General features: G+C 42.1%; 4 protein-coding genes across 4 annotated transcripts; 1 reads left to right on the forward strand and 3 right to left on the reverse strand.

Annotated features, from left to right (window-relative positions):
* Nucleotides 1-629: 629 nt before the first annotated feature.
* Nucleotides 630-3,616, reverse strand: mars2 (methionyl-tRNA synthetase 2, mitochondrial). The gene is made up of 3 exons (XM_037261520.1): nt 3,076-3,616; nt 2,648-2,982; nt 630-2,186 (listed from the first exon to the last, which is right to left on the reverse strand). The coding sequence occupies exons 1-3, from the start codon at nt 3,341-3,343 to the stop codon at nt 1,002-1,004; spliced, it is 1,788 nt and encodes a 595-aa protein (XP_037117415.1). The 5' UTR covers nt 3,344-3,616; the 3' UTR covers nt 630-1,001.
* A 3,278-nt stretch (nt 3,617-6,894) lies between these two features.
* On the forward strand, nt 6,895-10,038 carry zgc:101583 (uncharacterized protein LOC494104 homolog). The gene is made up of 6 exons (XM_037262217.1): nt 6,895-6,989; nt 7,228-7,360; nt 7,597-7,653; nt 7,961-8,051; nt 8,408-8,568; nt 9,010-10,038. Exons 1-6 carry the CDS (start codon nt 6,936-6,938, stop codon nt 9,627-9,629), a joined length of 1,116 nt encoding a protein of 371 aa, XP_037118112.1. The 5' UTR covers nt 6,895-6,935; the 3' UTR covers nt 9,630-10,038.
* A 40-nt stretch (nt 10,039-10,078) lies between these two features.
* timm8a (translocase of inner mitochondrial membrane 8 homolog A (yeast)) lies at nt 10,079-11,302 on the reverse strand. The gene is made up of 2 exons (XM_037262218.1): nt 11,068-11,302; nt 10,079-10,621 (listed from the first exon to the last, which is right to left on the reverse strand). The coding sequence occupies exons 1-2, from the start codon at nt 11,176-11,178 to the stop codon at nt 10,460-10,462; spliced, it is 273 nt and encodes a 90-aa protein (XP_037118113.1). The 5' UTR covers nt 11,179-11,302; the 3' UTR covers nt 10,079-10,459.
* Nucleotides 11,303-11,433: 131 nt separating this feature from the next.
* btk (Bruton agammaglobulinemia tyrosine kinase) lies at nt 11,434-20,960 on the reverse strand. Its single transcript, XM_037261703.1, has 18 exons — nt 20,709-20,960; nt 18,732-18,891; nt 16,273-16,377; nt 15,958-16,039; nt 15,740-15,865; nt 15,423-15,475; nt 15,013-15,200; nt 14,889-14,951; nt 14,726-14,780; nt 14,087-14,166; nt 13,777-13,904; nt 13,480-13,551; nt 13,071-13,242; nt 12,754-12,973; nt 12,615-12,679; nt 12,411-12,529; nt 12,156-12,313; nt 11,434-11,656 (listed from the first exon to the last, which is right to left on the reverse strand). Exons 2-18 carry the CDS (start codon nt 18,870-18,872, stop codon nt 11,585-11,587), a joined length of 1,899 nt encoding a protein of 632 aa, XP_037117598.1. The 5' UTR covers nt 18,873-18,891; nt 20,709-20,960; the 3' UTR covers nt 11,434-11,584.
* Between the last annotated feature and the right edge of the window lie 118 nt (nt 20,961-21,078).

Raw genomic sequence — 21,078 nt, forward strand, 5'->3', positions numbered from 1 at the left:
TGTATTTAAGTTAAAAGAAATGTGAAATGGAAAATTTTGATAAAATCAAAAGCAAAAAAAGACTTCCCTGAAATTGTGTTTGTATTTTTTTTTTATTTGTTTAGACACTTATACCTTTATGACTAAACTACAAAATCACATTTTGGACATTTATGGACAGATAGGCAGCACTGGACTTCCAGCGAGGAGGACGACCCTTCAGCTGAGTGTGGCCGTTTAAAGCACCTCCTTTTCGGATAGGCGGCTGAGGTGGTACCACATGTGGACTTAAGGGGAAATGTAAGTCAAATGAACCTTACCAATTTCAATTGACTACCATATAATGACGTATGAACAATTCAGCTTGCATAAATCCTCTCTGTTTGTGTATGTTGGTGACTGGTCAAAGGAAATAGACGTGACAGGGCACTTCAGCTGCAGAGGCTGCTCATTTCTTGCTCTTAAATTGAGTGTTGCTCGTTAGTTAACTTTCCAAAAAAGTAATTGACTTGCTACTTAATAAATGTAATTAGTTACGAGGGAAAGTAATGATTGCATTATTTTTCAAAAATGTTCCTGTAAAAGAATTCAGATTTTTGAGCAGGTGTCAATACAGTTGCATAGAGTAAAACAGCATAGACCAGTACACATCATTTAACTTAAGATTTATTGAACAACGATGTAAAATAAGCAATCGATAGTCATAAAACTAACAGGCACATCGGTCAATCAAGCACACCACCCAAAAAGTCGACGTCAGTAAGTTCACCGCCACCAGTTTTATGATTTATTTTCCAAGGGGGAATTCTAGTAGACATTTTTTAATACAGTCCTATCACATAAATACGTACCAATGGTGGCTCGCTTTATTGTCCCTTTAAGTCTACCAGCCTCTCCACTGAGTTTCTGTTCAAAGCTTCTTCCAGAATTTTCTTTTTCCCTTGTATGAGTCACCTTGCGATTGTTCATGTGTGGTTTAGTTAGTTTATACTTTCATGTGTGTGGCTCAGGAGCTTTCCCCTCTATAAGTGTCTTGAGATAATCTGCTTTCTAATGTTCTTAGTTTTTTGCTGATCTCCAGTAGGACTTTCCAGTCGATTAAATAACACTCCTGTATCAGGTCCAAGCATTCTACCTGGGAAAGGACAGGCTTTGCCACGGTAACTAGGCAGGAAGTCCAGGTCATTCAAGTTCCTCTCGTTGGCTCGCACGCCAAGTCTGGACAGCAGCTTGTCAGCTACCCGCGGTACGACGGGCTGTAGGAGGGTCCCGTAAATCCTCAGACATTCCAGGGAGACGTGGACGATGGTGTCCAGCCAACGTCGGTCACCGGCGTCCATCCTGTTTAGCTTCCAAGGCGTGTGGCGTTGAACGAAGCCGTTGGTTTGCCTAACGCAGGAAGCGATGGCCTCCAAACCTTTGTATATGTGCAGGCTTTCGTAGTGACGCTCCACCACCGTTGGAAGTTTTTGCACAGCGTCTAGCATGTGGTAGTCTTCTGGCACCGCCCGACCGTCCCGTTCATTGGGGAAAGAAAAAGGGCAGAACGACGGGTAGGTCTGTGTTGGATTGAGAGCGGGAGCGGTGCAGCGGTTGAGGAGGCCGCCCAAGGAGTCAGCCAGCTCTGCGTTGAGCAGCTTGGTGACTTTGTGATCTGTGTAGTCGCAGTCGGAATCGGGCACGCCTTGACGCAGCAGGAAGTACCGCAAACCATCGGTGGTGAAGGCCAGCGAGCGCTCAAAGGGATCCACCACGTTGCCCAAACTTTTAGACATCTTGGTTCCGTTGACTGTCCAGTGCGAGTGCACATGTATGGACCGCGGCGGCGCCAGTCCCGCTCCAAGGAGGAAAGATGGCCAGTAGATGGCGTGAAATTTCAGGATGTCTTTGCCTACTATGTGGTGGGCCACGCTCCACCAATGATCGTGGTCGTTGGGGTAACCAGCCACCGTGAGATAGTTGACCAGAGCGTCTAACCATACATAGACGCTATGCTCGGGATCCCCTGGCACGGGGATTCCCCACTGAAGGCGGCTTCTTTGGCGGGACACGGAGAGGTCCGGAAGGTCGTCCTGCAGCCACTTGATAACATCCTGGAGGAAACGCTCAGGCTGGATGGCTCCGGGGGTTTTCTGGAGCCATTCCAGCAGTTGAGTCCGAAATGCTGACAAACGGAACATGTAGTTCTCCTCTTTTAGCCACTCCACCTGATAAAACAGGTAGGTAAGGATGTTAAAACTATGAACATTTGTCATTAAACCTAAATTGGCATTCAACAGTAGAATTATCATTGATGTATTAAGTTATTGTTTGTGTATTTATATTTGTGTAAATAATGTCCTTTTTGAATAAATGGAAAAAATATTTTTAAGTATTTGATCAGATAATCATCAGATTAATCAATCATCAAAATAAAGCAGCACTACAAACAAATGACACACATTATGGTAGTTAACAAGCATGCCTTCTTGTGCCATATGAAAACATTCTCTCTATGCAACACAACGCTGCAACTATTTCCTCACCCACACCTAAAAAACAACTGTTTCTTGTTGATGAGAGGCACAAGATGGGGCCAGAGATGGGCGATTTTTTCAAATGTACAAAAAAAAACAATTTTTGCTTTAAAATTGCAAACTCCACTGTACACATATCTTTGTGGATGCACCTTGTGACCACTCTCCAGCGACACCTTGATAGCCTGGCCCGTCCCGTCAACAGCGTCGGCCACCTGGGTCTGCGTAAGGAAGCTCTCATCCGGGGTGGAGTACCAGCCCTCATAGCTCCCCTTGTAGATGAGCCCTTTGTCGCGGAGCGTGCACCAGAAATGCTCTACGGCCCGCCGGTGCCTCTCCTCAGTGGTCCTGATGTAGTCCGTAAAGGTCACGTCACACCTGCTGAAGAGCCGCCGGAATTTGTGAGACACGCCTGTGCAGAAGGCCATGGGTTCTTGTCCTGCTGCATCGGCCGCCTGTTGGATTTTTAAACCGTGCTCATCTGTGCCTGAAATAGACAGACGGACGGACACCACCCACCATAAAGACGTGCTACTTTTGAATTTAAGAAGCAGTAACGGGATGCATGTAAATTAATTACCTGTTGCAAATTTTGACTTGAATCCCCGTAGAAGCTTGTATCGGTGCATGCAGTCGGCTAAAATTACTGAATACAGGTGGCCCACATGAGGAGAGGCATTGACATAGAAGATGGGAGCGGTTATGTAGTAGCTTCTTTCCTCTTTGCACACAGCACTGCTTGATCGCGAGACACTTAATTGAGTCGAAAGAGGTGATAAAAAGGTGCTTTGTTGCCATGTGCCAACCGCTTTGTAGCCTCCTGTGATGAAGCGTAAAGACGTCCTCATTTTTTAATGGTAGTCCAGCTGCGTAATGTTTTGCTAAATGCTAAGAGCTCATTTAGCTAATAGTAAACATAGGTAACGTAGACACACCCGCGACAGGCTTCGTGATGACCGGGATATCACAATTAAATGCAAAACGTAATAAATTGCTTAAGTGTTTACAAAGCAGTACATTCCAACAAATTTCAGTATACGTGACCACGTTTGCAGCATGTAAGACTCGACAAGACAGTTCTCAAGGGTGGAATTTCTTCCGTATTTTGGTGTAACTGTCTTCCAATCAAATCGATGAACAAGTGCCGTCATGACCTCTAACGAGCCAATCAAATTGCACCTCGGGAGCCTTGGTGTGTTCACGGCCCAAGTAGGAATCGGAATTTTAAAAGACGACTAATGTAATACAAGTGTTGTTGTTCTTGTTCTTAAACGAATAAAAATAAATGTGCAACTATTAATAGATCATTAAACTTGAGTTATGATATTTATGGCTTCGTGGTCTTGGAATCAGCGTAAAGTAATAACGTTTCTTCTTAGCGTGGCCTTGTTTCAAATCATTGTGTTAAGAGTTGCATTGGTAGAATACCACAAACGCTATCAACGTTGGCTTGTATGATTGCGTAGCTCGTCTGTCACGGGTCACATGACGGTCCGTGAGGTGTCGCTGGATGTGCCGTGGTGATGTGCATTCCATTCTTTTAAGTGAACTGAATCTTTAGAATCGGTTCACTCAAAAGATTCGTTCAAACGTTCGTTCCCCCCCCCCCCCCCCCCCCCCGATCCGTTTTGTTTTTGTTTTTTAACTTCAATAGAAGCACCGATGGCCGAGCGGTTGGGCACAATGACGGTAGTGTTGGCTCGTGAGTGATTCGTTCAAAAGAACGGATTATTTTCAGTGAACGAGAGTGCACGAATCACTTCCTAAAGTGATTCGTTCTTTTTTCAGTTCATATATCTTCAACCAGTAGGTGTCGGCAATGCGCATTGAAGCTGGTGCCACCTCGCCGTAAAACTAAACGAAGAAGAAAATGACGTAACTTCCCGTTCACGAACGAGTCGTGAATTGCATTTCCCGTTCACCAACTGAACGCATCTGTGAGTGAACGAGTCAGTGAGTGAGTGATTTGCATTTCCAGTTCATCGCGAGAACGGATCAGTGAGGGAACGAATCGTGACTTTCCCGTTCGCGAACGAGTCAATGGGTCAACTGCCTTCCTTCCCGTGCATCAACGGATCAGTCAGTGAACGTGTTGCGTCTCCCTCCTGGCGTGAACTATGTAAGCCAGAATGTAGAATTACGATTTGCCAAGGAAAGAAAGAACCACTCACTGAAACACCACTTCTTTTATGCACGTTTTCTCCAAGCTAACGGCTAACTTTATTGCATGAAGGGATGCGCCGTTATGCAACAACGGGGAGATTATGCTTCTCTTTGGGTAATCTTGATTTTATAACACTTATAGTAGTTTTTAAATAACATATATGCATATATACGCCTAAATATTGTTATCAATAGATCTACTGCAATTTCACATTGGATTGCTGGTTTGAAATTTACTTTTATTATTATTATTTTTAATAAACATTTATGTTAAAACTTGTCTGGTGTTTTATTCCTTGTTTTTATATTCACCAATTAAAACAAAAATCAGACATTTGGTCAACTGCTTTATATGACTATGTGTAGGTACACCTCATGGACACTTCAATAGGTACACTACACGAGGTAAAAAAAAAAAGAATAAATAAAGGGTTAATTGCACAATAAAAGCACATTTAGGTATATTCTCACACCTGGGATCGAACCACGTTTTTACTGAGCAAGAGCCCATGTCACTAACCAGTCAGCTATTTTGACCTGACAACCAACGGTCGTCTGCACTGTTTTGTACTAATGATGTGCATTCCAGTTCTCGAGTGAACTGAATCTTTAGAATCGGTTCACTCAAAACACTTGAAAATGGCGGTGTACCTAATGGAGTGTCCAAGTGACGTCACAGATCAAACAGCCAATCAGAAAGTGGGGGTGAGGGCGGGTGTGGCACTTTTCACTTAAACCAGGGTGTCGACCTCCAGTCCTCGAGGGGCCGCGTTCCAATATGTTTTCCAAGTTACCCTCGTTAAACACACCTGCGTGAAAAGATTTTGGGCATTTCACGTTCTGCAGGAGCTAAAACTTTTCACGCAGGTGCACTTAACGAGGGAATCACACGGACACTCCATTAGGTACACCGCCATTTTCAAGGGTACCTAATAACAGGCCACTTTATTAGGGAAATATCATGGTCAAAGGTCACAGGTGTCAAGCTCTAGTCCTCAGGGCCGCGTTCCAATATGTTTTCCAAGATTCCCTCGTTAAGTGCACCTGCGTGAAAAGATTTTGTTCATTTTCATGTTCTGCAGGAGCTAAAACTTTTCACGCAAGTGCACTTAATGAGGGAATCACACGGACACTCCATTAGGTACACCGCCATCTTCAAGTGTACTTCAGTCCTCGAGGGGCCGCGTTCCAATATGTTTTCTAAGTTACCCTCGTTCAACACACCTGCGTGAAAAGATTTTGGGCATTTCACGTTCTGCAGGAGCTAAAACTTTTCACGCAGGTGCACTTAACGAGGGAATCACACGGACACTCCATTAGGTACACCGCCATTTTCAAGGGTACCTAATAACAGGCCACTTTATTAGGGAAATATCATGGTCAAAGGTCACAGGTGTCAAGCTCTAGTCCTCAGGGCCGCGTTCCAATATGTTTTCCAAGATTCCCTCGTTAAGTGCACCTGCGTGAAAAGATTTTGTTCATTTTCATTTTCTGCAGGAGCTAAAACTTTTCACGCAAGTGCACTTAATGAGGGAATCACACGGACACTCCATTAGGTACACCGCCATCTTCAAGTGTACTTCAGTCCTCGAGGGGCCGCGTTCCAATATGTTTTCCAAGTTACCCTCGTTAAACACACCTGCGTGAAAAGATTTTGGGCATTTCACGTTCTGCAGGAGCTAAAACTTTTCACGCAGGTGCACTTAACGAGGGAATCACACGGACACTCCATTAGGTACACCGCCATTTTCAAGGGTACCTAATAACAGGCCACTTCATTAGGGAAATATCATGGTCAAAGGTCACAGGTGTCAAGCTCTAGTCCTCAGGGCCGCATTCCAACAAGTTTTCCAAGATTCTTTTTTTTTTTTACCTCGTGAAGTGTACCTATTGAAGTGTCCATGAGGTGTACCTACACATATTGTCATATAAAGCAGTCGACCAAATGTCTGATTTTTATGTTTTAATTGGTGAATATAAAAACAAGGAATAAAGCACCAGACAAGTTTTAACATAAATGTTTATTAAAATAATAATAATATTAAAAGTAAATTTCAAACCAGCAATCCAATGTGAAATTGCAGTAGATATATTGATAACAATATTTAGGCGTATATATGGTGGCACCAGCTTCAATGCGCATTACCGACACCTACTGGTTGAAGTCATATGAACTGAAAAAAGAACGAATCACTTTAGGAAGTGATTCGTGCACTTTCGTTCACTGAAAAAGAATTTGTTCCTTTGAACGAATCGTTCACTCACGAGCCAACACTAATGTGCCGCCCCCTAACGGCGACGAAGACTGATGGCGTCGACTTGACCAACGAGGTGCACTTATTGTTTTTGTTCTCTATGAACGTCTCTACTTTTAGGCTGTTGAAACTTTCTTGCCTAATTGTTTGTTTTCCCCGCTCTGGCTTACCACACCAAAAAGTAGTTGAGTTCATTCGCCTCGCAGAGTCATGTGATGTGGAAACAAGCTTGTGTGTATGTGAACGGGAATGGGCGGAGCAGTGTCTTTTTTTCTGTCAAAAATGTGTGCCTTAGTTGCGGACTCTTGTCTCAGATGGAAGCGGGTCGTGTAGACTTCTACATAGGCCTCTCTTTGGCCGTGTCCTCCAGTCTTTTTATCGGCGCAAGTTTCATCCTGAAGAAGAAAGGCTTGCTGCGATTGGCCAGCAAGGGGTCCATGCGAGCAGGTACTCAAACGCCAGGGGGAAAAAAAAGAGAAAAAAGTATGACTATTTGGAATGCTAAAATTGTTTATTAATGTTAAAATACCTTCCAATACAATATATTAATTCTACAGCGTTTCATAACATTTTTATGTAATTATTGAAACATGACTATTGTAATACTTTTACTGTTGTTTAAAACTTCACACCTTAAAAGAATTCAAAGTCTATATTGTAATCCACATCTTTATTGTCTTCAGGTCAAGGAGGATATGCTTACCTGAAAGAGTGGCTGTGGTGGGCAGGGCTTATTTCAAGTAAGTGAATGGTGTTATTAATTACCTCCTCAAAAAATACTTCTTCAGTACCACAAAAATGAACAGAGTAAATGTAAATACAGTATGTATTGATACTGAACAAATTAATACAACTGAACTGTACTTACGCACTGTAGTTACTGGGATAGTCAGTTAACATAATAGTTTGGTGGTGCTTTGTTTTGCCAAAATGAGCCTCTTCTTGCATGCACACACATCCCTGTAAAGAGCACTTTTGCACATCGTGGGCAGGAGGGTTGTTGCATGTTGCATGTTTGGGCCTTGACGCAAACTAATTGTGTTGCAGTGGGAGCTGGAGAGGCCGCCAACTTTGCTGCGTATGCGTTTGCGCCGGCCACGCTCGTCACCCCTTTGGGAGCTTTGAGTGTGCTCGTAAGGTACGTCATTTGGTTCCAGTCGGTTGAATGCTGAAATCTAAAATGTTGGTCAAGTAGAAAAATGACATATAATATTTGGTACCCTGTTAATCATATAACTTTAATTTTGGAAAATGTTTTTGCTATCCTGCCTGCATTTTATTCTACTATTACTTCAATCTCATAACTCTAGTTTTATATTCCCACCTTCTTTACTCCAACTACATTATCCACATGCTGTTCTAACTTTGAGTATTGTTTTGCATCTTAGTGTAGCTCTAATATTGTGTTAGCATTCACGTGCACTGTAGCACTAAAATACCCTTGCATCTCAAGAGAAAGCTTTTGTAAAAACTGTTTGGTATGTTTGCCTGCAGCGCCGTGCTGTCATCGTACTTCCTCAACGAGCGTCTGAACATGCACGGCAAGATGGGCTGCTTGTTGTGCGTGCTGGGCTCCACCGTCATGGTGGTGCATGCCCCCCAGGAGGAGGAGGTGGCCTCCCTCAGCGCCATGGCGGAAAAGCTGAAAGAGCCAGGTGACGTGTGCTTAACCAACGTCTGTCTACTAGTCGGGGAGAAGTAACTATGGTCCGAATAAAAGAACTCTGTTTGATGTTGTCGGCGACAAGATCGATTTGTGGTCAATTGGTTGTCTTATGCCAGCCTCAAAATGACAAGCTTCTGAGGTTCAAAAATTCAGTCTCAGTACATGAGCACTACGTAAGGTCATAATAGAAGAAAACTAGTTTGCGAGCAATGAGGATTTTTTTTTTTTTCTCAAAACAGGAAAAATAAAAAAAGTTGTTGCCAACTCAGTAGAGATTTTTGCAGCAGTTGCTCTTTCCACTATGTACTAGTCTTTTCGTCACTGTTTTTGGACTCAAGTATATGTACTTTCACTTAAGTACAGAGTGTGAGTAGTTTTGCCACCTGTGCAGAACATGACTTAACATTTTTCTGTTGAATGCTCCCAATAGGCTTCATTGTTTTTGCTGTGTGCGTTGTGGGCAGCAGCCTGGTGCTTATCTTCGGCGTGGCACCGCGCTTTGGGCAGAAGAACGTTCTGGTCTACATCATGATCTGCTCCGTCATCGGCTCCCTGTCCGTGTCTTGCGTCAAGGGGCTGGGCATCGGCATTAAGGAACTGGTGGCCGGGATCGCCGTGCTGAAAGATCCCCTCTTCTGGTGCTTGCTGGTGAGCCTGGCACTGTGTGTCAGCATCCAGATCAGCTACCTGAACAAAGCCCTGGACATTTTCAACACCTCCATCGTCACGCCCATCTACTACGTGTTCTTCACCACGTCCGTCATGGCCTGCTCCGCCATCCTCTTTAAGGAGTGGCTACGCTTGAGCATCGGCGCCGTGGCGGGCACAATCAGTGGCTTCCTCACCATCGTACTGGGCATCTTCCTGCTACACGCCTTCAAGGACATCACCTTCAGTTGGGACTCCACACCCCTCTATTTGAGGACGGGGCCGCGGGACTTACGCTTGGGGCCCCGGCCTTACTCCGCCCTCCCGAGCCTGGACAGCCCTGCAGGGGAGAAACGGCCTTTGGGAGAAAGTGTCAATGGTGAAAGGGCCTCGCGGCAATAGAAAGCCTCTTGAAAAGAAATACACTCTGTTGTATATACACTGCACTCTAAAAACAATTTACTAGAAAATAACCCAACACTGTCAGAACACTGGTTTATTTAACTTCAGGCAAGATAATTGCATAAATTGCAGTTCTTCCAAAAGTTGCCCATGATGAATTCATATTTTGGTGGATGGATGTATGGATAAATAATGCGGCTACATCCAACCTAAAATTTTGCTTTGTCATGGATTTGCCAAGATTGTGAATTGTTTTTTCCCCCCATTTATTTATGACTGCGTCATAAACCAAAAACTGCACTTCATTCACATTAGTGGACACTGGGCAAGTTGGAATAATGGTTCCAATAATTCTAAAACTGTACCTCATACTGTGAGACCAAAGAAAAAAATATTCTCCTCCTGTTGACTTTTTCTCTTTTCTTTGCAAGCATGCATGACAGACTGAATAATTGGTAACATTATTTATTTATTATGTACAATCCAATTTAACAATTTAAGCACATGTACACCCTCACTCAAGGTGCGTCGTCACAATACGAACCCAACCTGCAGTTTTTGTGGATTGTGGGCACGATGTCCTACATGTTTGTTTCTCCTAAAATGTTTTTGGCTTGCAATGTCAGTTGAGATCCCTGTAGTTACTGAACTGATCTCCATGTTGACATGATTAAAGAAGAAAAACAGCCAGCAACTGAACAGTGTTGCAAGTCAAAAGGGGAAAACAAACATGCTGTGGATGGGAGGCACTTCTGACAAAAAAAAACTTTTTGTTTACATGTTTCGTCCAAACGTTGGCATGATTTACCAAATGTCCTTTAACGCACACGTTAGTCCGCCATGCTGTCCGAGAAAGACCCTCGACTCCTCTGCGTCTGTTCCAGTCTATTGAGTATGAACTGGCTGGTGTCAATGAATCTCTCCACACAGTTGACGAAGCACACATCTGTCCTGGAATCCAGTTTGGGCCCCGGTTTGTCCATGCACTTCTCCTGATGTGGAGCCAACACAAACTGTGACGTTGATAGATCACCCAAAACGCCCACATCCATCAAATGCATCACTCAATAGGACGATATTAAACGCACTTAAGTGCTCGGTGGCAAAACATAAACAAGTACAGTGGTCGTAATTCCGACGCTGGCACAGGTGCGTGAACATATCACAGCAGATAAACTACGATTAGTTTAGCCTAATCGGCGTAGATAGAATGTTTTGATAATTTAATTAAATTCCCCGTATAAAGGTTGAAAAATGTGGTAACATTCAGTCTCCGTTGGACTGTTAGTCTTAGCAGTACATGGAAAATGAGCGACGTTTGGACCTACCCATTAGCATCTACGAACTACAATACTCTTTAATTCTATTTTGTACAAGAGCAGAACAATGTACTCAAGTTAACTAGCCCACCGATTACGAGCGACTAGCCCACACTTACCCAGCACACTTCCGTCATTTGGTGCACCAGCTGCTGAAACTTTTGCTTCTGAGATTCAATCTCGATGAAATGTTGCAGCTGAGGGTCCGCGCTCGCCCCCTTTCCGTCCATACTCGGATAATGTCGGCGTTAGTCTGAATAAATCCACGACTGAAGTACGCCTTATGCCACAAATGCTGACCTTCACGTGGATGTATGGGCGCCGCTTGTGGGACCGGAAGGAGTGGAACCAATTGCACGGCGCGATCGTATGACGTCTTTGAAACGTCATCGTTCATCGCGCACACATTTTGCCATGATAATAATAATAATAATAATTAAGAAGAAGAAATAACTAGAAATTAATCACAGTAAAAGTAGACACTATTTATTAAAAAGTTGGAGAGTTTTTATTCGCGCAATTAGATATGCATTCGAAAGCACTGTTACACTTTAACATTCATTTATTTTTATTAAGACAAAAGCACAAAATCCTGAACATTTTAAAGTTCATATTCTGGTCTGCTGTTGTTGTAATCTACTGGAGTTCATACAGCAAATCCTGGACAATGAACACCAGCTCCTGGAACGTGGGTCTCTCGTCAGCCCTCTAAAATGGGAAGAATTTTTTTGGGTTAAACTCCTATCTTAATTATGTATACATTGAATAAATAAACAAATACGTTCCAAAATGAAAAAATATAAATTGTTAAACGGAACAAAACACCAGAACCTTATGAGTGAATTCAAATTGTAATTAATTTATTTCAATTGTAATTTTCATTATCTATTCTACATTGAAAAAAAAACAGTGATTTCACATTACATTAAAAGTAACATTTAGAATTAGAATTACTTGGACTGGTTGCCAGCCAATCGCAAGGCACATAGACGAACAATTCTTCTGAGTCTTCATTGAACCTAACATACATGATTTGGAATTGTGGAAAGAAGCCACAATACCCAGAGAAACACCACAAAAGCATGGGGAGAACTTGCAAAGTCAATATTTGAACCAGAACCCCTGAACTGTGAGGCAGACATGCTACCCACGAGTCGCCTCTCATATTTCTATAAATCCAACATTTCCGATAGGGATTTGTACTTACATCGACCCAGCACGACGACATGATACTATAGACCTTCTCGCATGCCATCTGAGGACGGTACAGTCGGAGGCCTCCGGACACTTGAGACACTATTTCATTGTTGTTCAAACGGTCGTACGGGAGCCTCCCCAAAGTGTACACCTCCCACATCAGCACCCCTGGAAACACATTGACACCATTACCTCAACTTATGAACCCAAACACGTAGCAGCAAAGGGGATGTAAAGTGGATTTTCAGATGATACAATCACTCACCGTAAGCCCAAATGTCTGACTTGCTGCTGAATCTGCAATAGAGGAGAACTTCGGGAGGCGACCAACGGACGGGGAATTTGGAACCCGCAGAGCTTGTGTACTCGTCATCTAGAACGTACCTGAAGAAAAAGGCCGGTCAGATGACTGACTTTATGGCCCTTTGATCGGCTTTGATCGCCCTGAATTTAATTAGCATGATTCTACCTTGACAAGCCAAAGTCTGCCACTTTGACTGTTCCGTTCCCATCCACCAAGCAGTTCCTGGCAGCCTGGAGCGACAATGAATAAACATTTGACTGAGTCCACCGAAGCGAGTCAGATGCTTTAGTCTGCGCCCTCTTACCAGATCCCTGTGAATGTACTGCTTGGACTCTAGGTAAGCCATTCCCTCGGACACATCCTTGCACATCTCCAGGAGCTGCACGGAGGTGGGTTGCTGCCTGAGGCCCTCCCTGAGGTAGGTGAGCAGGCAGCCGTTGGAGAGGTACTCTGTGACAATGTAGATGCTGCTCTGCTTGGTGCACACGCCGTATAGTTGCACCAGGTTCTCGTGGTGGAGCATCCTAGCTTGAAATGGGGGGGGGGAGGCTTGTGATCCAACGCATACCACTTCATCTGTCCCGCATGGTTGGGGGCTTGTGGCTGAGTAATTGCGCTTACATCATGACTTTGGCTTCCTCTATGAAGTCTTCCTCTGACATGGCCCCGGCTTTAATCATCTTGATGGCCACATCGTACTGACCCTTCCATTTTCCGTACTGCACCACGCCAAACTGACCAGTACCCAGGACCCGAATGAAAGTAAGGCAGGAGGGGTCAATCTCCCACATGCCTGTGGAACACAAACCAGATTTGTGTCTTCTTTGTTGTGTTTTACTGTTACTTCAATTATAAAATATATCATCTAGACTTCCTTTTATATATTTTCGTGTCGCATGCAAAGTCGTCCTACGGTCTTCTGTCTCTCTCGTCCTCTGTCCGTCATCTAGCTAGCTAGATATATAGCTATCTATAACGCTATCTATTTTGCTAAGAAGCAACATTTTACTGTTTCCTCAATGCCACTCACCATAGCCAAGACCTGCTGTGGAGGGAGGCCGTGCCCGGTCGGACACAATATATTTCAGCCTGCAAAACATGCCTAGTGACGGAGACAATATGACAGCATCACATATAATCAATCTCAAGATAGACCCATCATGTTCACAACTACAATAAGGGCATCGTGCTCATTTCCAAACAAAATGATCTTGCAACCGTGATAAAAGGAATCAAAGAATATTTTTCCAAGTAGTGGCATGGGATCTTAAAAAAAGGCTTGCTTGTGTGATATCAGTTGTAGATTTAGAAACTTAATGTAGTGAACCTGCGGCATTGTGCTGATGGTAGTTGATGAGCGCCGGGATAGTATTGAAGTTGTGCGTCACGGCTAAGTAGAATTGTCCCTGTGTGGTGGTGCAGATGTTGTAATGTTTGCAGCTGCCACCAGCCTCTCTGCGGACGGGAAGAGGGAAATGATCACATGGTGCATGAGATTAAGTAGTAGTATTATTATTATTAACCACAGAGCAGACGGTGTCAGGGAGATAAATGCATCGACAATTTGCATGTGACTCCCATCCACTGTCTACTTCTTCTTTTGTGTTTTATCCACAGTGTGCAGGAGTGAAACTCACCCGCCTCCTTTACTGAACAGAGACACTGTGTACTTCCCTGGCTTGCTGGAGTCTCGCACGAGGAAGCCCCCATCTTTGTTCTAAAGGTCAAAAAAGCGAGGCAATACAAATAAAGTATGTTGTGAACAACGATGAGCATACGTTTGTTAGGTGTTGTATATATTTTTTTCGTTACAAAAACAAGGACCCGATCATCAGTTTTACAATAAATAATATTATTCATTATATGTAATTTTTTTAAATATTAAAATAATGAAAGTGAACTGAATTAATAAATGAATAATGAATGTGAAAGACAGTTTTAATTTCTTCTGTAATTGGATACACGTTGGCTTGCAGGCTTTTGAACATTTGCTGCAACTACACAAAATTCTAACATTTAAGTGTGGTGTAAACAGAAATGTCAGATTACAATAATATTGGCAACAATTCTGTGGATTTACTTTTCACTTTTTATGTTTCATTGAATAATATCACGTAAACAAGGATTGCACTTCTTAAGATATGAACTTAACTAGCCACCATATAAATATGTGAAACAATGTGTACATAAATACATAATAATGTTGACATCTGACCAAAATGAAAAAAATTATGAGCACTGGGCTAAACGCTTGTTGGCTTTTTAATGAGACTTACCTCAGTCTTCAGTAGCTTCTCTGCCTGGCTGCGGTTTGTATTCTTGCAGTACCAACTTTGAAAGGAAAGAAACTGTAGTTTGTCTCCAATTTTTGATCAACTACATAACATGCAAAATACTAAATGATGAATTCTGTCAAAGCGCATTCATGTTGATACTCACTCATATCTGTCTAAGCCGTGTCCAGCTTCCACCACATAGTTACTGGGTATGTAACCCTCATTTCTACAAAAAAAAGACACATTTATTAATAAGGCAGCCAGCCTTTGAGGATAGTCTCACCCACCCGTATTTGTCTCTGGCTTGCCACCAGTTGGGGTCAGACATGTCCAGGATGGTGTACTCCTCGTCCTTCTTCAGCTCCAGGTCATGGGGCATCATGGCTGGGTGGTTGTACTGAGCTATGGCCCTCATCCCCGAACAGGGCTCTTTGGCCTCTGGTAGTTGCGGAGGTAACCGTCGGACGGGCTTGTCCTTAAAAAACAATGACGTGCTGTTACGGCTGTCAAACGGAAAAAAAAAACAAAAAAAAAACTCAAAGACAAAATTGTTTTGGTTGGCTAGTGAGCAAAATTAGGCAAACAAGAGTGACAAACCTGATTTGAATGTGACCTCCTGGGCTAAGTATAGCCCAACACTGCTTTAGTGAGTGACATTCAACACATTTTTACAAAGAATCCGTAAATGTGTGTTTACCTCCGAAGGAGTTGGGGGCAGAGGTTTGCGGGTTCCCCTTCGACACATAAAGCCTATTGGGAAGAAGATGTTCAGTAGAGCAGCATTTCCTAACCTTTCTTAACCCAATTAGTCTCAGAATGTAGATTTGAAAAATCTCATTGCACACAAGACATGTCACAAAATGTACTATATATACTACATGGTGAAACAATTTTGATAGTGTCTCAATTTTCTGTAAAATTGACTCATTCTGTGTCAAATATTTGGCATTTGAAATTGATAGGACTGCCTGCAGTCGTGCCATCTTTCAGAAATGGAGTGTGGCTCATTCTCACCATTCTTGCTATCCAGAACCTTGCATCCCATCGCCTGCTTAACTTCCTGCTGGCAGCACAGCCACATACCATCGATCCAAAAGCACGGGTGATACTTTTGCATCAAGTCCTTGTTGCTCTGCACCACTACACAAAAACACACACACGGCATTTGCATGAGCGCACACTCACTTCCTCCATGAAATGACGATAGTGGTGATATCTGTTTGCATGCTAACATTCTTTCAGCTTCTTTATCCACTGAGCCCGAACTTCCTCTGTCTTTGCGAAGATGTACAGTGGCCCCTCATCGTAAATGACCTAGAAAAACAACCACACTATTAGTTTTAATTTTGTGTTTCACCAGTGCCTCACGCTCTTGCTTCCTGTGTGGTGAGTCTGGAAGGATACACCTGCAACCACCACAAAAGCCCCCACATCTGGTCTGCTACTTGCACTTCTTGCACTAATTGCACAATATTCAATACTAAATGGGCGGGCTATCTGTAACCCTGACAACTGTCATCCAACATGGTAAAATCAATGAATGCTACCTGGAATGCATACATGCGCTCCTGCGGGCTGTTGGGCTCCGTCTGTACCGTTTCTACACACTTGATCTTCTCCAGGTCCACCGAGCCCCTCAGGCCTTTCCGCTTCTGGGCAACAGACGGGAAAAGTACAACAATGATTTGTTTAATAAGTAAATTGAAACATTAATCATGTACCAAAGTGGTGTTTCCAAACCTTACTCGAGCCAAAGCAAGTATTTGCAAAATCTCATACCACCAAACAGAAATGTCAAAAAACATGCACAATAATTACATAATAATTATACTGTTTGAATTTACACGCAAATTTACTTAGTGTGGATTCTGGACCTGTTTAGTAAAAAAAAAAAAACTTTGAGAGGAGTTAGTCACCTTGTAGAATATTACTTATAATTAAAAGTCTGAAAGTATCTGGCAGTTGGTGAGCAAGTAATATTAAATGTACAAGTCTTGGCGGACAAATTAAAAGTACAACAACAAAAAACAAGTGCTTTTAAAGAACAATACTCACTGAAATGGCATTTTGCAAAAATCTCTATTAGTTTCATCTTTTTCGAATTGTCACTTAATCATACATGAGCTTTCGGGTTCATGTCAACATTTATTTTCATATTACTGCACGACCATACAGAAGAAGGTTGAACATTCATTTAGGAATTGTATTTTATATTACTTTATTCGACAATACTTAGTGATTTCTTTTACATATTTGACTTAGCTAATATGCCATGAATACAAAACTAAAACTAATAATAAAACGAATTAAAACAAAGTATTTTCCCTAAGGGCGGCTCGGCGGCGCACTGGGTAGCACGTCCGCCTCACGGTTAGGCGGGTGCGGGTTCGATTCCACCTCCGGCCCTCCCTGTGCGGAGTTTGCATGTTCTCCCCGGGCCCGCGTGAGTTTTCTCCGGGCACTCCGGTTTCCTCCCACATCCCAAAAACGTGCTTGGTAGGCCGATTGAAGATTCCAAATTGTCCCTAGGTGTGAGTGCGAGTGCAAATGGTTGTTTGTCTCTGTGTGCCCTGCGATTGGCTGGCAACCGGTTCAGGGTGTCCCCCGCCTACTGCCCGATGACGCTGGGATAGGCTCCAGCACACCCGCGACCCCCGTGGGGACGAAGCGGTTCAGAAAATGGATGGATGGATGGATATTTTCCCTAAAATAAAAGTGAACAAACCTGCTCTAAAAATAATGTAAATCTAGCTATATTTAAATGACAAAAGTAAAAAAGAGGATACAAAACCATCCAAAGCCTGAAAATTTCCCAGGGCACAGTAAATGGAAATCACGGATGATTAATATCAATAAATCCTTGAATTACCGTTTTTTTCCATGTATAATGCGCCCCCATGTATAATACGCACCCTAAAAATGGCATGTTGATGCTGGGAAAAAGCCTGTACCCATGTATAATACGCACCCAAATTTTGACTTTTTTCTTTTTTTTAAATTTTTTTTTTTTTTTTTCAAAGTCCCAATGATCGTCACACACGCGTCTGGGTGTGGTGAAATTTGTCCTCTGCATTTGACCCATCCCCGTGTGATTTTGATCCATCCCCTGGGGGAGAGGGGAGCAGTGAGCAGCAGCGCCGCCGCGCTCGGGAATCATTTGGTGATCTAACCCCCCAATTCAAACCCTTAATGCTGAGTGCCAAGCAGGGAGGCAATGGGTCCCATTTTTATAGTCTTTGGTATGACCCGGCCGGGTTACTTAAGTCCGTAAACATAAAATTATTTCAGAAAAAAGATCATCTTTGGGAACAACCGGATGTTATTCTGCCGGTCAGTATCACTGCGCATGCAGTAGCAAACTCGATAGCGAAGAAATATGTGAGACTCTCAACGGGATCACCAATATTTGAGTGATGTTCCAGTTATTTATCACAATTATTTATTATTATAATAATAATATATATAATATATATAATAATTATTTATTTATTATTCACAATTGTCATGGTGATCTTTCTGGTGATTTCTTAACTAGGCTGGATGTATTTTTTTTGTTGGCGTTGATTTCTCCGACTGCCCAGAAAGGCACCACCGCGATCAGTTAGGTTAAAATGAAAGGAGAGGAAAGTGACGTTGTAAAGAACCATCCGTGACAAGATTTTCTTCAAAAATTGTTGTACCATGATTTTCTTCACAAAAAAAAAAAAACAAAATTTTAAAAAAATTGTACCCATGTATAATGCGCACCCCAGATTTTAGGACAATAAATTTGTTAAATTTTGCGCATTATACATGGAAAAAAACGGTACTTCAAAACAGTCAAGTAATAAAGTAAAATTTGTAATTTGTGATTGGCTTGTAGGAATTGCTAAACCCGGCTCAGGTTCTCTACGTTCTCACTTGGTGAATTCTGCCATGACTAGTAAAGTGCCAGATGTTAACTTTATAATATCACTAATATCACACAGTTGTCAACTCACGCACACTTTTTTTTCTCCACACTTACCCCTTTGTCGGCGTCGTAGTCGTAGTAGGAGAGTTTGTCCCGCGTAAGGATGAACCACCTTTCCTTGTAGTTCAGCGGCGATGTTTTCCTCCTCTGTTGTGAACGCTTGATGAAAATGTCTTCCAAAATGCTGTCACCCATGGTTCACACCCTGGTTAACCTGTAACGAGTGAGCAACAACGTTGTAAGGTCATTGAAGGTGGCTGCTGTAATTTGTTGTGCATGTTTGGTGTAGCAGTTATTCAGATACTTGGGCTTTTTATTGTGCAGTCATTGTGACTACTTCCTTGTGTCGCTCATCTGTGTGGTCAGTCTCCCACAAGTCACGGGGCAACGCTCTTCATTTGCGTGATTATCAGGCAAGATTAGCAACACTTTGTCATTCATGCTCATTTTCATAAAGCTACCTTTTGTCTTTCTGATGATACAGTACTGTACAGTGTCAGTGCTATATGGCAAAAAGTAGTCACGCTGTGTACCAAGGTAGTAAAAAAAAAAAAAAAGAATGGTCAAGTCATGAAGTTAAGTCCACAAATGCTAGCTCTCGGCCAGTTAAAAACTCTGATGATTGTGAGGTCGCATCATGTAAATTAGAAATCCCTCTATTGTTTTCAATAACATTTCAATGAAAATTTCAACTAAAAGCATCTTTTTGTAATATAAATGCAACACGATACATTTTTATTCATACACAACAGATGTGATTTGAGAAGATGCTAATGTATGACTTTTTCCCTTGCTAAATGATGTTGACATTCACATTATTTTTTAACTTTATCTTGGAAATATATGGCCATTTTTGTGATATTATTATTTTCTTGAAAAATACAGCTGTATTCTGCTACTTCTATTCCTCTAAAACTCAAAATTTGGTATTGTAACATTCTGACTTTTCTTTTCTTGAAAAACGAATCCTATAGTAGTCATGTTTGTTATATTTGGTTGGAATTAGGCTTATGTGTGTGTGTGTCTGGAGGGGGATATGCCATGTAAGGGAAAATAAGTCTGAGAACACTAATGAAGTAAAGCACCAAAAACACATCACGTCTGTTATTTTTTTACGAAGATGAACGGCAGTTGACTCACAGTGACTCCAAAAATGCAGACAGACTGAGGGGGAAGTTGCGTCATGCTTGCAGAGCAGCGATACTCTTTGTCAACTGGTTTGCCTTCAACACGGATCTAATCTAACACAATTGGCCTTATCATAGAATTGACTATGACAGCTTTTAACACTCCATGCACACTATGCAACACCTGCTTGCGGACATTTTCCCCCTAACTGTACGGCTCTAGCTATTTTCAGTTTTTCTCTCCATGGCCATTCTGACTTGCTAAAAACGTTTTGATGCAACCCTGAAACAAGTGTGTGCCCTGTTTATTTGCAGTTCACTATACACTATCTTTGGCTATCCACTGAAAAACTCCCCCATTGGCGTATATCTGGTGCTCTTCTCTTACAGCGTGAGATGCCACATGGCCTCAAAGTCCCGGCTAATAGAACTGATTGACTGTATGGCACACGGGCCATTGCTTGCCCACCTCAGCTCTAGTCTTGTATTATTTCTTCACTTTTACACGAGCATACAGTATAGTCAAGATTTAAAAAGAATACTAAGTGATGATAAATATTAACATGTATACAATGTATTCTATTAATATGTGTATTGTAGCAACAATTTAACTTTTAAGAATTGTGCATTGTACTCATATATAACTTTTTTTTTCTTATTTTCATTGTGTAGTTGCCATTGCCCTTTATTTGTTTTTGTTTTACTAATGGTATAACGACTTCTGTGAAAGTTTGTCAGTTGTAATTGACTTGTGTCCCCAGCTGGAATAAGATAAATTGATGGATTTTTATTCATGCCATGAGGAAAATGAAATTGTCATAGTCGCAATACACAGGGTAACAGACAAATACAGTAGACAGATATATTGAATTGAGTTGAATTAAAAAAAAGGCATGTGACATACCCAGGCATCAAGTAGCGGAGTTCAAGTTGAAAAGTGGTGTCGTGAAGCTTTACCCTGCTTCTTCAATAGAAAATGTATGTCGTATGTGATGCGAGAAAAAAAGAACACTTACAGAGGAACTCACACTTCCCATTTCTCCTCCCTCTCTTTCGCTCTTGCTGCTCATTTTGGGTGTCAAGTGAAAGACGGGCTAAACATTAACACACGTTAACATTCCTGCGTGGTTTATACTAGACGTTGTTTACTGAAATAATTGCAATTTAGAAAGCCATTAAAAAGATCGTAAAAGAATAAAACGGTTTTTTTCTATGCATATTTCAATTAATTATCTTTGACATGTTTCAGTTCAAGATGTTATTTAACATCCAAG

The sequence above is a fragment of the Syngnathus acus genome, chromosome 10 (assembly GCF_901709675.1).
Source record: "Syngnathus acus chromosome 10, fSynAcu1.2, whole genome shotgun sequence".
NCBI classification, from domain to species: Eukaryota; Metazoa; Chordata; class Actinopteri; order Syngnathiformes; family Syngnathidae; genus Syngnathus; species Syngnathus acus.

What these genes read in the sequence shown, in the direction of transcription:
- timm8a (XM_037262218.1), bottom strand. Translation starts at nt 11,178, where the DNA reads ATGGACGGAAAGGGGGCGAGCGCGGACCCTCAGCTGCAACATTTCATC. An exon ending in AAATGACGGAAGTGTGCTGG is followed by an intron (nt 10,622 to 11,067) that starts GTAAGTGTGGGC and finishes GCTCCACATCAG; the next exon opens with GAGAAGTGCATGGACAAACC.
- btk (XM_037261703.1), bottom strand. Translation starts at nt 18,872, where the DNA reads ATGGGTGACAGCATTTTGGAAGACATTTTCATCAAGCGTTCACAACAG. An exon ending in AGAAGCTACTGAAGACTGAG is followed by an intron (nt 14,167 to 14,725) that starts GTAAGTCTCATT and finishes TTTGACCTTTAG; the next exon opens with AACAAAGATGGGGGCTTCCT. An exon ending in AGTACATTCACAGGGATCTG is followed by an intron (nt 12,680 to 12,753) that starts GTAAGAGGGCGC and finishes TTGTCGCTCCAG; the next exon opens with GCTGCCAGGAACTGCTTGGT.
- zgc:101583 (XM_037262217.1), top strand. Translation starts at nt 6,936, where the DNA reads ATGTGCCGCCCCCTAACGGCGACGAAGACTGATGGCGTCGACTTGACC. An exon ending in CAAGGGGTCCATGCGAGCAG is followed by an intron (nt 7,361 to 7,596) that starts GTACTCAAACGC and finishes TATTGTCTTCAG; the next exon opens with GTCAAGGAGGATATGCTTAC. An exon ending in GGAAAAGCTGAAAGAGCCAG is followed by an intron (nt 8,569 to 9,009) that starts GTGACGTGTGCT and finishes TGCTCCCAATAG; the next exon opens with GCTTCATTGTTTTTGCTGTG.
- mars2 (XM_037261520.1), bottom strand. Translation starts at nt 3,343, where the DNA reads ATGAGGACGTCTTTACGCTTCATCACAGGAGGCTACAAAGCGGTTGGC. An exon ending in CAAGTCAAAATTTGCAACAG is followed by an intron (nt 2,983 to 3,075) that starts GTAATTAATTTA and finishes TGTCTATTTCAG; the next exon opens with GCACAGATGAGCACGGTTTA. An exon ending in CGCTGGAGAGTGGTCACAAG is followed by an intron (nt 2,187 to 2,647) that starts GTGCATCCACAA and finishes CTGTTTTATCAG; the next exon opens with GTGGAGTGGCTAAAAGAGGA.